The following is a 13,999-nucleotide window of genomic DNA, read 5'->3' as shown; positions in this document are numbered from 1 at the left end:
AACTGGCCAGGGCTAAATCAGCTATGAGTTTTAAAATTAAAAACCTTTATTCAGATTACCCGTGGCATGTGAACCACAAATGAGAGACTACCTTGTAAACACATCTTAACAGTATGTCCCATGGGACGTGTTGTGGAAAGTACGTCCTGGAGGAAAGGTTAGGGAGGGAAGTGCAGACTCGAGACTGGGTTCCCTTGATCCAGTCTTTGGAATCTAGGAAACAAAATGAACTTGGCAATTTTTTTACGTGTGAGGTAGGGAGCTTGACAGACACGTGTGGTAGGAGGGCGGGAGTCGGGTTTTTGCAAAGTGCCAGGTCTTCGAGCTCCCGGGGAGGACAGTGGAGTCCAGGCTGTAAAAGCAGCTACTCTATCCTCGTACCATGTCGGCCACTGTGCTTCTGTGTCCACGCTCTCAGAGCTCTGGGGCTGATAGTGGGGCAGCAGGAGCTGAGCCCACCCTGGCCTCTGGCCAGTGTCCACTTGAATGTATGTATGTAGAACACAGGATGTGATTGAGGTGGGCTCCACCTTGAACAGCTGTTCACCTAAGTACAGCAGTTCAAAGTGGCAGAAAGTGAGAAAGGTTCTGCTGGAACCATTGGGATAACCAAAGGGTGGAGATGGGGCTGACTTCAGCAAGCACAGGCCTTCTGAGAGAGAAGGCTCCCCCAGGGGTTTTTGCTGACTGTTAAGTCCCTGCTCTCTGAGCTGCTTCCGTCTGTCTTTGTTGTCCATAGGGTGCCCAGACCCCACTCCCTTCTGAGGTCACTGAGGTGAAGTCCCCCGAGCCGCACTTTTTCCCAGAGCCTTTGGTCCCCAAAGCAAAGCCCAGCGCAGAAGTTCCCACTGACAAGAGCACTGTGCCTGCTCCCATCCGGTCCCAGCCGGCAGCTCTGATGGAAGCCGTGGCGCCTGCCTCCCCTGCTGGCGCCCAGGGCCTGTCCCCACTGGCCACCTCCCCCTCCACCACCACCCCGCTCCCTATTTGCTCCCAGCCTCAGCCTTCCTGTGAGGCCACCGTCCCATCCCCCACCAAGTCCCCCATATGCTTCCAGCCTGTTCCAGCTAAAACATCCACCCCCCTGACCCACCTGCATGTCAAGGACCAAGGCGACGCCAGAGACAGACTGGGCAGCCGTCTTGCCGTGGATGAGGCCCCAAAGCGGAACGACCTGGTGGCGGAGTTCTGGATGAAGAGTGCTGAGATCCGCCGCAGCCTCGGGCTCACGCCCGTGGACCACAGCAAGGGGCCTGAGCACAGCTTCCCACTGCCTGTCTTCAAGCCAGGGTCCCTAAAGTCCTATTCAGTGGAGAAGTCCCCTCAGGGTGAGGGACTCCATCTTCTAAAAGCTCCGCCCGTTCCCAAGAGACTGGGCCTGCCAAAGTCAGAGGGTGACCAGCCCTCTCTCCCAGCCCCCAAGTCCCCATCTGAAAGAGAGCTACAGAGCTCCCACGAGGAGCGCAGAGACCTGTCCAGCAGCTCGGGGCTAGGCCTCCATGGGAGTTCCTCCAACATGAAGACCTTGGGCAGCCAGAGCTTCAACACCTCAGACTCCACCATGCTGACCCCACCCTCCAGCCCGCCCCCACCCCCACCCCAGGACGAGGAACCTGCAACTCTTCAAAGGAAGCCTTATCAGACTTGTGAGCATAAGGAAACTGAGCCCACGGCCTCAGTGATCCCACCGCCCCCACCTGCCACCTTTATGCGGCTCCCCCGGGAACCCACCCAACCTTCCCGGGAGGAGGTACGGAAATCATTTGTGGAGAGTGTGGACGAGATCCCCTTTGCTGATGATGTAGAGGACACTTACGATGACAGGACCGAGGACTCCAGTCTGCAGGAGAAGTTCTTCACACCCCCGTCCTGCGGGCTGCTCTCCAAGAAGCCCGTTCACCCTCCCCTCACCAGGGAGAACGGCAGTCTGCCTGTTCTGGAGAGCGGGGGCCCCCCCCAGCAGAGGGGGCTGCCTGTCATCTCCCCAGAAGCCAGGGAGCTGGCCGAGGAGCGCATGCGCGCCAGGGAGAAGGCCGTGAAGAGCCAGGCACTGAGGGATGCCATGGCCAGGCAGCTGAGTCAGATGAAGGAGATGGACATGGGGGCTGGTGCCTCCCGGCCCCCAGGGGGCCCCTACCACAGTGCCTCCGCAGTACCCTCCAAGAGCAGAGCCCTTGCCCACGACTCCCCAAAGCACCCAGTCCATAAAGGCCCCGAGGAGCCCACCTGGAAACACAAAGCCACCAGTGAAGAGATCCTCTCTGTATCGGACTCAGGGGCCCCAGACGGATCAGTCACCTCCTCTGAGGGCTCCAGCGGGAAGAGCAAGAAGAAATCATCCCTCTTCTCCCCCCGCAGAAACAAGAAGGAGAGGAAATCCAAAGGGGAGGGCCAGCCCCCTGAGAAGCCCAGCCCAGACCTCCTGGAGGAGGCAGCCGCCAAGCCCCGGTCCTTATGGAAGTCAGTCTTCTATGGATATAAGAAGGACAAGAAGAAGGGGGATGGCAAGTCCTGCTCCAGCACCCCTTCCAGTGGTGCCACCCTGCACTCTGGCAAGCACGGGATGTCTCCAGTCATGCGAGCAGGTAACCACGGCACCAGGACCTTCCTGGGGCAGAGTGTAAGGTGTGCGTGCGTACTTCAGTCATTTGGTTCCTTTTGAAAGGTCCTGTCCCCAAGCTGCCCCCCCCCCCAGGGGTTCTTAGAGCTATGCTTACAATAGGGAGAAGACTGAGCCTGGGTTCACAGAGCACCCTCTGCCTAACAGAATAACCCTGAAAAACAGCCCAAGGCTGTGTGAGGGAGCCAGGAGGCGTGTGCGCTGCCTGAAGCATCATCGCCCCCAAGGGGGGCAGTGCTGCCGGGGTCCAGGACCCATCCGGTCAGTGTCAGTCTGCCCCTGCCTGCACAAGTGTGGGCCTCCAAGCCCCTGGCTCCGCGGAGTGGGACAGAGTCACTTAAACTGGAAAGAAACCAAACCTCCACCGCACTCCCCTGAGCTGCCTCCGTGAGTGCAGAAGTCAGGAGAGTGCCGTAGGCGGATGCACTGGTCACTGTCCTCACTCTGCCCCTTCCCGTCTCCTCAGAGCTGCAGCTACGGCGCCAGCTGAGTTTTTCCGAAGACTCTGACCTCTCTAGCGATGACATCCTCGAGAGGGCCTCCCAGAAGTCCAAACGAGAGGTATGCAGGCCTGGTCAGCCGTGGGGCTTCAGGGGTTGGGACCTGGCCTCCTTCCTTCCTCTGTTGAGTTAGTCTGTGATGGTGGGGCGAAGGAAGCAGCTCCCAGAGCAGGGCTGGGATACGGTGGACACAGCTGGGTCCTGACCCTCGCCCAGTGGTCCAAGCAGGAGCCATAGAAGGGTTGTCACTCAGGGTTTTGTTTGCTTCCATGGCAAGAGTCCCAGTGTTCAGTTCTGGTGAAGACAGACATGCATGCCCACAGACTCCTGTCTTCAGGAGGCAGCCCAGGCTTGTCCATCCATTCTGTGTCCTCAGAAATCCCACAGGCGGCCAACCCCCTGGTTCCCAGAGTAGAGGAGAAGGGTTCTTCGTGCCCAGGGCCCGGCCAGGACTGGGTGGGAGCCTTTCTACTCCATTTCCATTGTCTAGCCCTGAGCACATGTCACCCTCCTGTCCAGGGTGTCAGTCCAGCTTCCTCCAACTCCTGTTCTTGAATGAAAAACTTCCCCAGAACATCTGGACCTTCTTTATGAGGCTCCCCAGGCTCAGAATTGAGTCTGCCTGTGAGTTGACTTCGGAGAGGCCATGGCAGGGCCGTGTCCAGCCCCTCCTCCTAGCTGGGTTCAGTCCCTCTTTTAGTAACATAGCAACCCAGAGGAAACAGCTTTTCAGTTCTCATCTCATTCTTAATTTGTTCACCCCCTTGGCTATGTCAGCTCTGTCTCTGTCCATTCTCCTAGCAGGACGCCTAGACAGCCAGGCCTCCCATCCCGCCCCAGCCGTCTGCATAGCTTCCCCGTAGCCCGGCCAGACCATTCTGGGTCACAGCAGGGTCACAGCTGGGCCACAGCTGGGATCCTGTGTGCACCCTTCCCCCCACCCAGGGACCTGGTGTCTGGCGCGCCCTGTCTCATGTTCCCACACCGTGGCGTTTGTGCTGAACTGAGGGCTTCTGGGTGTGTGTGTGGTTCCTAAACACATTCTGACAGTGGGGCCTGACAGGTCTTGAAAGGGGTACTAACGGGGGGTCTGCTGAGGAGAGTGTGGTCCCAGGCTCACTGTGCCTCAGCACAAACAGGCCAACACCAGCCCATTGGTCAGAAACTTCCATCTGTGGTTGCTTTTGTGGTCAGATCTCTCCACTGTTTCTGTTAGTGAAGGAAACATCATGGCAAACGCTGAATGACAGGCTGCCTGCGCTGGCACTGCCTCTGCTGAGTGTGCGCCCTTCCTACAGACGTCAGTAGTGACCGCCCCCCTGTCAGCCTGGCACACATGCTGAGTGCCACTTCTTACATGGCCGTCACGTGGCTCCTGTGGAGTCTTTCACTTGCCAACGGGGGAAGCCGTCTTTTTTTTCCTTTAACTGGCTTGTTCTGATCATGAAGTTCTTCCTCTTTATGATGGTTGGTGGGAGAGATGAGTCAGTGTGACAGGTAGAACCAACATGCTCCAATTTAATTAAAAAAAACAAAAAAAAAACATCACCACTAGGAAGCTAGCTCATTCTTCTCAGGCCCGCACTAGGGGCCCCCCTCCTTCAGGAGAAGCAGCCAGGCCCCCAGCCATCCCTGCCCCCCTCCATCTCTGACAGCCTCTTGACCATGGAGTGGGGCCACTGAGAAACTGGGGGTGCATGCAGCTGCTCAGCTCTGAGCCACTGCGCAAGGCTTCCTGGAGCATAATGTTACAATGACTGCCTGAAACGCTTTTGATAAATATCAGTTATTTGTGCTATTTCAGGTCCCTTTCACTCTGTGTAATCAAGAAGTGGCCCCCCACCCCAGGTGGCTGGCAGCCCGCCAGGCAGCCCCACCCTGCCCAGGAGCCCTGCAGGAGAGAGCCTCTTAAAGGAGAACATTGCGCTGACTCCCTGCTCGCTGTGTCTGTTTCTCTGGCCACAGGAGCTCCCCACCACTCATCCCCCACCCCAGCACCTGCAGCACCGACAGGAAGGAGCAGTCTGAGCGTCCACAAGCAAAGGGGCTCCAAAGGAGGAATAGCGTCTACATCCACATATTTAAATCCCTCGTTGTAGGATACAGGAAGGAGATAGAGAAGGAAAAGAGGTTTGGGGCACGAGGAGGAAGCGGTCTCCTTGGTAGAAAAATAACCCAGGCCTTAGTTAGAATAGGACTTGCTGGGCACGGCCATGAGTGTCCACAACCCAGGTCTCTCCTGCACTCTCCCGTGTGGCATCGTGAAAAGTAACCATGCATTCTAGTCTGTGTGTTTGTCTTAAACGTTGATGTTGCTCCATTTCTGTGTTGTTTTTAATTATCGTTGTTACTGTTCTGTTTTGTTTTCCGTTGCCGTCCCCCTAAAAGATGGTTTACGTGCCACACACCTTGGCATTCGGGAGACCATATGCACCGAAGGTAGTATCTCATTCCCGCTGGCCAGTCACTGCTGCATGCGTGTCTGTAATTAACCACGGGGCGGCCCAGTCCCAGCCCAGCAGCCACACCTCACTAACTGTTTGCGTGTGCATGGAGCGGTCACAGGCACTCGCCACACACCCTCTGTAGCTGTGTCCTCACAGAGGAAGAGGGCGACGTGCCCTGCTCTTTGCTGGCTGGAGTGCATGTGGTAGGGTTGGTCTGAGTGCCTGAGGCGACAGGGCTGCCCTTTGGGACTGGTCGCTGCAGGAATGGGAACTCGCGAGTCCTTGGTCCCTGACCTGCAAAGTGCCATGCCTGTGACACCAGAACACACTGACACCCGTAGGGACTGCCTGCTCAGCTGACTGTCCACTGTCCCTTGTGCTCTTAGAATAAAGATTATTATAATACACACCTGATTATTAGATCATTAGAATATACACCTTATTATTAGATCATTAGAATAGACTCCTGAGTTGAATTTGGAAGTGTCCTTTAAAGCCTATAAAAGTCTTTTTTTTTATTTTCTTGTAGGCAGTAAGCATGGTGTTAGGAATAGCGGCAAGCCCCCCACATTTGCCTCTCAGTGTGGCCCCGTGTTCCTTCTAGGCTCTGGCTGCAGCCATGGGCACTTGCTACCTGTGTGTGCCGGTGGAGCTAGCTGCTCAGGAGGCTTCATCCGTGGGACTGCAGTGGGTTTGGCCACTGCCTCCCTCAAGTCTTGATGGCACTGGCTGAGACAGCCCCACCTGCGGCAGACCCGGAGTCAGGCCAGGTCCACCTCCGTAGTTCCTCCTTCAGAATATTAGTTAGTTTGGGGTTCACTCAGACTTAAAATAGAAACACCCTTGTTTCTCTACTTCCAATGTTACTTCTTATAAGAAACTTATAAATATTGCTGACCTGAAGAAAGTGGCTTTGATACCAAACAAGAAAGCGAAAGGACCCGGGTTTTCTTTCCCCGTATGTCTCCTAGAAGCAGGAGGCGTGGGAGACACCTCACCAATATTTTTACCTTGTATAAAGCCCATATATGAGAAACAGGTGGACTCAGGGATAACAGGAGCATTAACTCCCAGTCTTCCACCAAGCTTCTTGTCACTGTCACAGTAGGGGAGCACCTCACTTGTGGAACTTGAGGTGTGCCCGGGAGTCTCCGCACGCCTGCCCACCTGTTCTCCCTGCAGACACTCGCAAACTGCAGCAGTGCCCTCCATGCCCCGCGTTCTCAGGCCTGTCTCTGTACCCAGCTGAGGAACTCTCTTGTTCTCTCCAGTTAAGAACTTACACGGAGGAGGAACTGAACGCCAAGCTGACCCGGCGTGTGCAGAAGGCAGCTCGGAGACAAGCCAAGCAGGAAGAACTTAAGCGGCTGCACCGTGCCCAGGTAAAACCAGGACGCAGGGGCAGCCATAGGGCAGTACCCTTCCCTCCAGCCAGCTGTCCTCGCCCACAATGAAGGAGGGCAAGGAGGGCAGAGCAGAGGTGGGCAGTGTCCCATTACCTGAGAGAGGATAGCCCCATGGTCTTGGGCCACAAGCCCCAGGCTTGATAGAACTAAAGAAGCCTCAATGTTGTATTGTTAGAATAGCCAGGCTTCAAGTTTCTAAATTCCTTGCTCAGGAATAATCATTGCAGAGTCAATTAGTTCAATTGTAAGAACAGTTATTGAGGCAACTGTGACCTGTCAGCTCTGACAGGCATGGGAGTTAGAGGTCAGAGCTGTCCCCTCGTCATTGGTCTGTCTGCAGGCCTGAGCCATTGCAGATTAGGGGGAGTGAGGGTAACAAAAATAATGTCTCCATACAGAGTATTCAAAGATACCTAATACAATATGATTTTTAAGTGAAATCATATATGTACAGTTGTATGTGTCAAGGTTAGTACACTAATCACATCCACCTGCAGTCCTTGTCCTGCACCTCATTCCCTGTGAACACTGCACTGATGCATCACTGGCCGCTGCCCTGAGGTTGGACGTCCTCCTGCGTGCCCACTGTTCATCCTCACGTCCCACACAGGAACTCCTTACTACATGCTTCAAACAGATCCTGGCTGGTTGTCCCATTCTAGATTTCCGTGTCTGTTTAATCTTGTAGAGAGGGGATGTCCACAGTGGTGTCCACGCACCCCTGCCAAGGCTTGAGCAGTGTCACCATCAGAGAGGCCCCAGGCTCTAGCCCTTCAGTCCTTCCTGCAGGAGTTTCACCCACCCCTCCTCTGAACTGCCCCGGGAGGGGCTGGGGCACGCCTGTCCACACACTGGGCCCGAAGTGCACTGCCTGGAGCCTGTCCTGAGCGCTGCCACGCTCTCCGCACCCCCACCCCGTGCAGGTGCAGTGTGTCTTCCCGAGGAGAGGGGGAAGGCCGGTGCTCCTGCTGTCTTATCCCCACAGATCATCCAGCGGCAGCTGGAGCAGGTGGAAGAGAAGCAGCGGCAGCTGGAGGAGCGAGGTGTTGCTGTGGAGAAGGCGCTCCGTGGAGAAGCAGGTATAGCCTGGGCTCTGCTGTGGAGACTTGTCCCAAGGGAGCTCCCCGCACGGCAGGGTTAGTTTTGTCACCTTAGCTTCTTCTGCAGCAGGCACCTCTGGGTCCCTCCCTCATGGTATTCGGGGCTTCCTGTGACACACAGGAGAGAAACGCATCTGTCAGGACCTCCCCAGGGCCCACCCCTGTTCTTCCACCCGACTCAGGCGGCCGTGCACCTGCAGGGTGACCTCTGTCCACTTCTGTTGACGGCAAGCACTAGGCCTCCCTGCTCCTCCTTTCCCACCCATCATTTCTCCAGAAGAACAGAACTGGGAGTAAGGGAGAGCTGTACCACAAGGAACCATCACAGAACTGGACACGCAGGGTCCCTGGCCTGCTGTCCACATGCCACCTCCTGTTTTTAGCTCCTCAGGCTCCTTTTCCTGCCCAGCTGCTCAGAGCATGTGAGGATGCACGCCCCACAGAGCCTTCACCACCGCCTATGGGAGGAGCACACAGGCTTCCCAGTGTGAGCCCAGGCTCCAGTCTCCCTGAGTCTGGTCGTGCCAGGCGCAGGGGATGGTGCAGAGCTAGCAACAGTTGACACAGGAACAGCTGTGAGGGCCATGTGCTGGGTGACTACAGTCCTGGGGAGGCACTTGAGAGTGCAGAGCAAGGACACCTGCGCAACCCAAGAAGCCTGCAGGGTGGTTTAGCACAGCAGGCCACAGAGAAAGCAAGGAAGAGCCTGAGTCATCAGGGTCCCAAGGACCCAGGAACCTTGTTGGTGCAAGACCTTGAAACTGCCTGACCAGGCGGTGGCGCAGTGGATAAAGCGTCAGACTGGGATGCGGAGGACCCAGGTTCGAAACCCCAAGGTTGCCGGCTTGAGCGTGGGGTCACTGGCTTGAGCGTGGGATAATAGACACGACCCCATGGTCACTGACTTGAGCCCAAAGTTGCTGGCTTGAGCAAAGGGTCACTCGCTCTGTTGTAGCCCCCCGGTCAAGGCACATATTAGAAAGCAATCAATGAACAACTAAGGAGCTGCAACAAAGAATTGATACTCTCATCTCTCTCCGTTCCTGTCTGTCTGTCCCTATCTGTTCCTCTCTCTGACTCTCTCTGTCTCTGTCAGAACAATAAAAAAGAACCTTGAAACCACTGAGCTAGCCCCAACTGTCACCCCAACACAGCATGGAGTGACTGACATCTGCTTTCTCAAGAGTTGGATCTCTAGTTGGTGAACCCTCCATCTCTAGTAGGAGCAGAGGCCTCTTCAGGTTCAGCCCTGAAGCTGTGAGGCTGAGGATGAAGAGAGGTAGTGACCTGATTTTGCGGTTGCCCCGATGACTCCCTTATTCTAACGTGGCACAGGGTGTATCTTGTAGACAGGCTGCCTGTAAACCAAAGAAGCAGCAGCTAGGACTGGGACTGGCTGTTGCTGTCCGATCTTGCTGGAAAACTGGCCAGTAGGGCGACTTTGTCATGTGTGCCTGGTGTAAAGATGTATTCATGGGGTTCTTTAGGACTGACATTCACATTGGGGAAGCCAGGGGCCAGACACTGAAGCAGGTCTCTTTACCAGGCCCTTCAAGAACTTGAAATTGCCTTGACTCTGTTGACTCAGGAATGACCTTCAGATGAAGAGAGTGGATAAGGGAGAAAGATGAGGGTGTGATGGTCCTGGTTTTGTGCCTTACTTCTCGCTGAACTTACTGCTTAAAACCTGAGCCACCAAATGAAATACAGACACTTGAACCCCTCTGGAGCCCAGGAGCTGCAGGCCTGAGTTGTGTGGCTGCAGGACTAGCCCCGACCCCTGTGTCTCAGTGGAGATTCAGGGCACCTAAGGGTCCCTGGCTTTCAAAGGAAGCTGTGGTGTCTCCACCCTCCTGGTGTTTGCTCCCTGTCCTACGTGCTCTGCCGTGGCCTCCTTGTTCAGCCCGAGCCCTGGGGGGGGTGGGCCTGTGCCTACCAGAGGCACCTGCACCTGCTTAAGCACCTCACAGGGCCCAGCCCTGCTGCTTTCTCTTCTTACAGATGATGTCAGGAGGGAGCGTGGGCCTGGCCTGCCTTCTACCCGTTCCCACAAAGTACTTCTGCCAAGGTAGAAAGTGAAGGGTGGAGCTCCCAGCACAGGCACATGAGCTCAGCAGCCATGTGTACCCACATCCACAGTCAACATAAGTCCTCACGGAGGACACTGCACTCTGCCACGGACTCTGGAGTGCGGGCGGCCCCCAGCGTCAATGCCCCCAGCATAGCACTTGCGTACCATGCAGTTTGAGTCTGACGGGGCTTCCATATTTCTATAATGAGCTGCTGGCGACCAAGGGGTTAGAGAAAAATATGCCACTGAAGGCTGGCATTGGATTTTGTCAAAATTCTTCTCTCCAATTGCTTAATTATCTTTTCATGAACATATACAGCCAAGATTTTGTCCAAGTCAGTGGTTTTCAAACTTGGTTTTTAGCAGCAGAACCTTTTTACAAACCAAATTATAAATTCAAGTTTACATCAAAAGGAATTACTCTGACCCTGGCCAGTTGACTCAGCAGTAGATCCCAGAGTGTAGGAGTCCCGAGTTCGATTCCCGGCCAGGGCATACAGGAGAAGCGCCCATCTACTTCTCCACCTTCCCCCTCTCCTTCCTCTCTGTCTCTCTCTTCTCCTCCCGCAGCCAAGGCTCCATTGGAGCAAAGTTGGCCCTGGCGCTGAGGATGGCTCTATGGCCTCTGCCTCAGGCGCTAGAATGGCTCCAGTTGCAATGGAGCAATGCCCCAGATGGGCAGAGCATCACCCTCTGGTGGGCTAGCCAGGTGGATCCCGGTTGGGCTCATGTGGGAATCTGTCTCTCTGTCTCCCTGCTTCTCACTTAAAAATACAAAAAAAAAAGAATTACTTTGAAATGTTAACACAGATTTGAAAATGCAGGCTACAGTCGAGGGCTGCTGGTGTTTCCAGCACACCCCCCGGGTAGGGAACATCCTGACGTGCGTGGTCACTATACATGGTCACAGGTTGTGACCCTCACCTGGAGATGTCGGGATGTACACAGTTTAAGTGGTGCGGGTGCTGGACACTAACATGGGGCAGTTGGAATTGTTTTCACGATTACATCACTGAAAAGCTTGACTGCGGTTCGTATTTCTCATAAAGAGCAGATCTCAGATAAAAGGTCACAAAAACACAATGTCCACAAAACCAACCACGCTGTGATACTGGTCCTAAGGGCTTCAAAAATCCAGCTCACCTGACAGCCCAGATTAGCATGTTGGTGGTCTTCAGCAGGTGGAAGTCTGGCACGTCAAACGTTGCATGTGGTGTGTCTCCGTGATGTTTGCTGTGGATCAGGGATTTGGGAGGGCCGTGGAGCAGTGCATGAAGAATGCTAGGGCTCCACAGAACACTTTGAAAACCACTGTCTTAGTCCATACTCTTCTAAGCAAGCCTTTACCAGAAACCTCCATCCAAATTAATACGTGTCTGTCCCATTTATAGAGACGAGTGTCAGTAGCTCCACTGGGAGATTTCCCCAGGATGCGTTTGAGATATTCCGAGAATATCGTAGCTCTCACCATAAGAACGTATATCCGAGTACATTACTCCCTTTCCTCTTTTAAGGCACCACTTCCCAGGTTCCCCATCTGTCAGAAGTCCCTGTTCCTACCTGGCAGAGACTGTCCCTGGGGCAATGTGTGCTCAGCTGCCATGCACTCTGTGGCCTCAGCACACAGTCCTCTCACTTGTCTTGTCCAGTGCTCCTGGCCCACCCGCGTGGCTTGTGACAGTCTGGCAACTCCAGCAGTCCTCACTGGCCCCTTTCGGGAAGACATCATCTGGCCCACCAGCCGTTTGGTCTCACTTGAAGGGCCAAGCTTCCATCACTGGCTAAGGGAGTCAGACTGCCCAGTGGGCCACACTGTCCATCCACCAGGCTTCCCTTGCCTACAGCCCATGAAAATGCAGACCGCCAGGGATAGGTTCAGAGCCTTCGACAGAGGGCAAGCCTGGGACTGGGGTGGTTTTTGGTCTGGAGCACCTGGGAAGCCCTTTTTTGTTCCTAGAGACCTGATTCAAACTTAAGCCCCCAGGTCGTCCTTGAACATGAGCAGGAAAACCGTTTCCGGTTTGCATTCTGCTTTCCGGTGTGCCCTTTCTTGAAGGGGGAGCCTGGCGGGGAGCAGGAGGCAGCCAGGACCAGCACCGGATTGTGAGATCTGGATGGGAGGGGGGGAATAGCAGCTGAGCCTGCTGTGCTCTGCATCTGCTCACGACTGGGAGGATGGGGGCCGCCAGCCCAGCCAGCCCCTTGGCACGGCCCAGCCTCTGCTTCTCGGGCGTGTGAAGAACATGATGTCCTTGCTGCACAGCCACGTGAGCTAGAAAGCGAAGAGTGCCCGTCACCAGGCAAACAGTCACAGCCCGCTTCCTGCTTTTAGAGAGAAGGCTGACTGAAGTGGGAGGCTTGGCCTCAGAAGAAACAGCACCTCCTCATCTCCAGCCACCTAGCAAAAATGGTTCTGCGTGGAGTTTGGGGTACCCACCAGCGAGGGCCACATAGGGATTCTCAGGAGCTCTGACTGCCTTTTTAAGGGTTGTAGTCCAGCCTTCAGCCTGTCAGCCCAGAGTCTCTCATACTCAGACAGTAAGGAAATAGTTGCCCCTGATCTGCCCTTGAATTTTTTAAATCTTCTTAGTGAGATAAGGTTGAGTCCTAGCAGGGCCAGGATTCCCAAAAAGCCAAGGCTATTAGTTCTCACTGACCATTGGAGATATGAACAGCAGTCACACTGCTACTGGCTGTCCACTCTGTCTGCTGTGGGCTAGCGGACCCCTCCCCACCAGGCAGGGTACGGCACACACCTGTGTACACAGAACGCGCATGGAGAGGTGCATGCCGCCCCGCGTCTCTTCCCCTCTTAATGTGTCAGCTTCTTACATTTCTTGTCATGGCTGCTGGGGGTGGGGGTGTTCTTGGCTCCAGTAACTCTCTTCATCAATTCCTTGTTGTAGACTATTGGGGAGAGTCTTATTACAGTGACCTCATCGACTTGCATCTGGGTGGTATGTATGGCCGCCTCTGCGGCTGACACTAACCCTGCTGATCCCACTCCCGCCCCGCTCTCCCCAGTCCCTGCTCACAAACAACAGGAAGAGACCAACCTGGTAACCAAACGGCAAAGCACAGGCTCTTTTCCAGCTCATGGTGAGGCGGCATGCTGGGCCTCTCCACCGCCCGGTTTTACCCCAAGGAGGGTCAAGGGATCGTGGCTGTTCAAGGCTATCTTAGTTTTTTTATGATTAAAGTTCACATACCCCAACCTGTCAGCCTCCCATCTGCATCCTGGTCCTTCTAATGTCATTTTGGTTGTTGGACAAACAGTACATACACACACTCCAAACATGACCTCTACCCCAGCTCATCCCTCACAACATGCAGGTGTTGTGTCCACTAGGAAGCTCACTGCTGACCACACTCAGGAATCAAACATTTCAAGAGCTCAGCCTCAGCCACTTTTATAAGGATGCTCTTGTGCCATGAAGGTGCCACTAGTAATTTCTCCCCAATTTCACCAGACTCGAGCTATGCCGACGGATGGCTGTAACACTGCCCCCCCCCCCCCCTCTGTCCTGGGACTGACTTGCAGTTCATTTCAGTGGAGGCTGGGAAGCACTAAGGCAGCATCCTGACCTGGCAACTTGTTAGAGATGCAGGTATTAAGTCCCCGCCCCATATCTGCTGAGCCAGAAACTGGGGGAGGCCGGCTTCTCTGTCTGATCACGCACCTCCCGGATGACCCAGACACCCAGGCACGGGCCACTGCCTTGCAGGAAGTCGTTGCTTTTGATGTCTGCTGTACAAAGCTTGTCATTCGTATCAGATCATACAAGTTATTAGCTGACTGGTGGTTAGAGAAATAACCAACCCACCACTCTCATTCCTAGACTTCTGGCAGTTTTG

The 13,999-nt window shown here is 54.8% G+C and overlaps 1 protein-coding gene across 21 annotated transcripts in view; it reads left to right on the top strand.

Moving 5' to 3' along the window:
- The window catches only part of MICAL3 (microtubule associated monooxygenase, calponin and LIM domain containing 3), a 218,919-nt gene that overhangs the window by 176,463 nt on the left and 28,457 nt on the right, over positions 1–13,999 (top strand). For 16 of the 21 annotated variants that reach the window (XR_010751058.1, XR_010751059.1, XM_066381118.1 and 13 more), the window contains 5 exons: positions 740–2,585; positions 3,087–3,181; positions 5,509–5,559; positions 6,839–6,949; positions 7,959–8,052. Coding sequence is in view for 19 of the 21 variants with exons in the window: in XM_066381118.1 (XP_066237215.1) it covers positions 740–2,585; positions 3,087–3,181; positions 5,509–5,559; positions 6,839–6,949; positions 7,959–8,052 (2,197 nt within the window). In the remaining 2 variants the exon portion in view is untranslated. Of the gene's footprint in view, positions 1–739; positions 2,586–3,086; positions 3,182–5,508; positions 5,560–6,838; positions 6,950–7,958; positions 8,053–13,050; positions 13,102–13,999 lie in introns of all 21 variants that reach the window. The other 5 variants (XM_066381120.1, XM_066381119.1, XM_066381110.1 and 2 more) reach the window with 3 other exon arrangements.

Source organism: Saccopteryx leptura, chromosome 4 (genome assembly GCF_036850995.1).
Source record: "Saccopteryx leptura isolate mSacLep1 chromosome 4, mSacLep1_pri_phased_curated, whole genome shotgun sequence".
In the NCBI taxonomy this organism is placed as follows: Eukaryota; Metazoa; Chordata; class Mammalia; order Chiroptera; family Emballonuridae; genus Saccopteryx; species Saccopteryx leptura.
Note: the sequence above shows the minus strand (reverse complement) of the source record. Positions and strands in the feature narration are given on the sequence as shown.